Raw genomic sequence first — 1,647 nt, forward strand, 5'->3', positions numbered from 1 at the left:
TCGTAAAACAAATTAAAAGCGTCTTTCGCTCATTCTGTCGCAACGACACCAGTATCAGTTTGACCCAACAGAGAGTGGAGATCCAAGGCGTGCGTAGTAGCTCAAGTAAGTTGCAAATGGGGGGCTCAAGTAGACTCTTATCCTGTCACTTTGCTTTTCTCTATCACTACTGACCACTCGTCACTGTTGATGGTCTACCGCAATGATTCTGCTTTACTTGACGATAAACCAACACACCGGTCTGGCATTTGTTCCATTTGGCAGTCTACTAGTGTACTACAATCAAATAATTAATAACCCTGACCCCAACCCAAACCTGTTCAAAAGCTGACCTTGTCACACTCCCAACCCTAACCAAAATCCAAACACCAACCCTGATTCTAACCCTAAACCCATGCCGAATCCTAATCTTAACCCTAGCCGTAACCCTAACCCTAAACCCAATCCTAACCCTAACCCTAACCCTCCTCTAACCCAAACACAAACCCAGACCCAGACCCAAACCCAAATCCAAACCCAAACCCGAACCCGAACCCAAACACAAACACAAAATTAACGCCAAATCTAAATCTGATTGCGGTCGTTCAGATAAACCGTCAAGTGGACTAGCATCGTCATTTTAATATTTATCGTGCTTCTCCTCAAACTCAACAAACCCTTCTTCCCCTGATCAGGTCGGCTGCTGTGTGTGTTTACGTCACCGACGACCGTTTTACCTCCGCCCTGGAGTTCACCAACAATACAGTGGTCAGCAACATTGATGACGTCGACAGGTTTTTGAAGAATACAGTAGATGTGAGCATAATATTATTGTTTCATTGATTTTTAAATCAAAGCTTCAAAACACGTTCATTTGAAGAATTCCCCCTTCTCTTTCAATTCATTAGGCAGGTGTCCCCCTCTCTCCCTCTCCTTCCTCTCACTATGCCCACCTCTCTCTCTCTCTCTCTCTCTCTGTCTCAGTCTGTCTCTCTCTCTCTCTCGCTCTCTCAGACACACACACACACTAACATACATACACATACACACATACACACATACAAACACACACACACACACACACACACACACACACACACACACACACACACCACGCACACCTACCTGTCCCAACCATCTCACAAATGCAAGTTTTGTTTCAACAAATTTGAGAATTTTGCGAATCACAAATTGCTTTTGCTTTTTTATCCTCTTTTCCTAAACTTTTGAGTATTTTTTGGGAGTGGTTATATTCAATAAGAGATCATGGCGTTCCAAATAAAGCAACAACAACAACCAACCCACCCCCCCAAAAAACAAACAAAAAACAAACAAACAAAAAAACCCAACCCACCAAACAAATAAAAAAACCACCCCCGAAAATAAAGAATGACGACCCCGCCCCCCCCCTCCAAACAACACCAACAAAAAATTCAGTACATTTTTATTACTGGTATTGGATCATTTCACTTAAGGTTTAGAAAAACTGAAAGAAGGCAAAAACAATTTGTGAATGGCACTTGAGCTATTAAACAAATTTTAAACATTTTATATTGTTTTGTTATTTTGTCTGAAATTCATACAAGACTCTCCCTCCTACTCTGCTTACCAAACAATGATGATGATGATGATGATGATGATGATGATGATGATGATGATGATGATGAT

At 41.5% G+C, this 1,647-nt stretch overlaps 1 protein-coding gene across 1 annotated transcript in view; it reads left to right on the plus strand.

Annotated features, from left to right (window-relative positions):
* The window catches only part of LOC101849906 (prominin-1-A), a gene marked incomplete at its 3' end in the record, with an annotated part of 32,763 nt that overhangs the window by 9,055 nt on the left and 22,061 nt on the right, over window positions 1–1,647 (plus strand). The window contains 1 exon segment of the mRNA XM_005092185.3: window positions 675–795. Within this exon segment, the coding sequence (XP_005092242.2) occupies window positions 675–795 (121 nt within the window).

Source organism: Aplysia californica, unplaced genomic scaffold (genome assembly GCF_000002075.1).
Source record: "Aplysia californica isolate F4 #8 unplaced genomic scaffold, AplCal3.0 scaffold00041, whole genome shotgun sequence".
NCBI lineage: Eukaryota > Metazoa > Mollusca > Gastropoda > Aplysiida > Aplysiidae > Aplysia > Aplysia californica.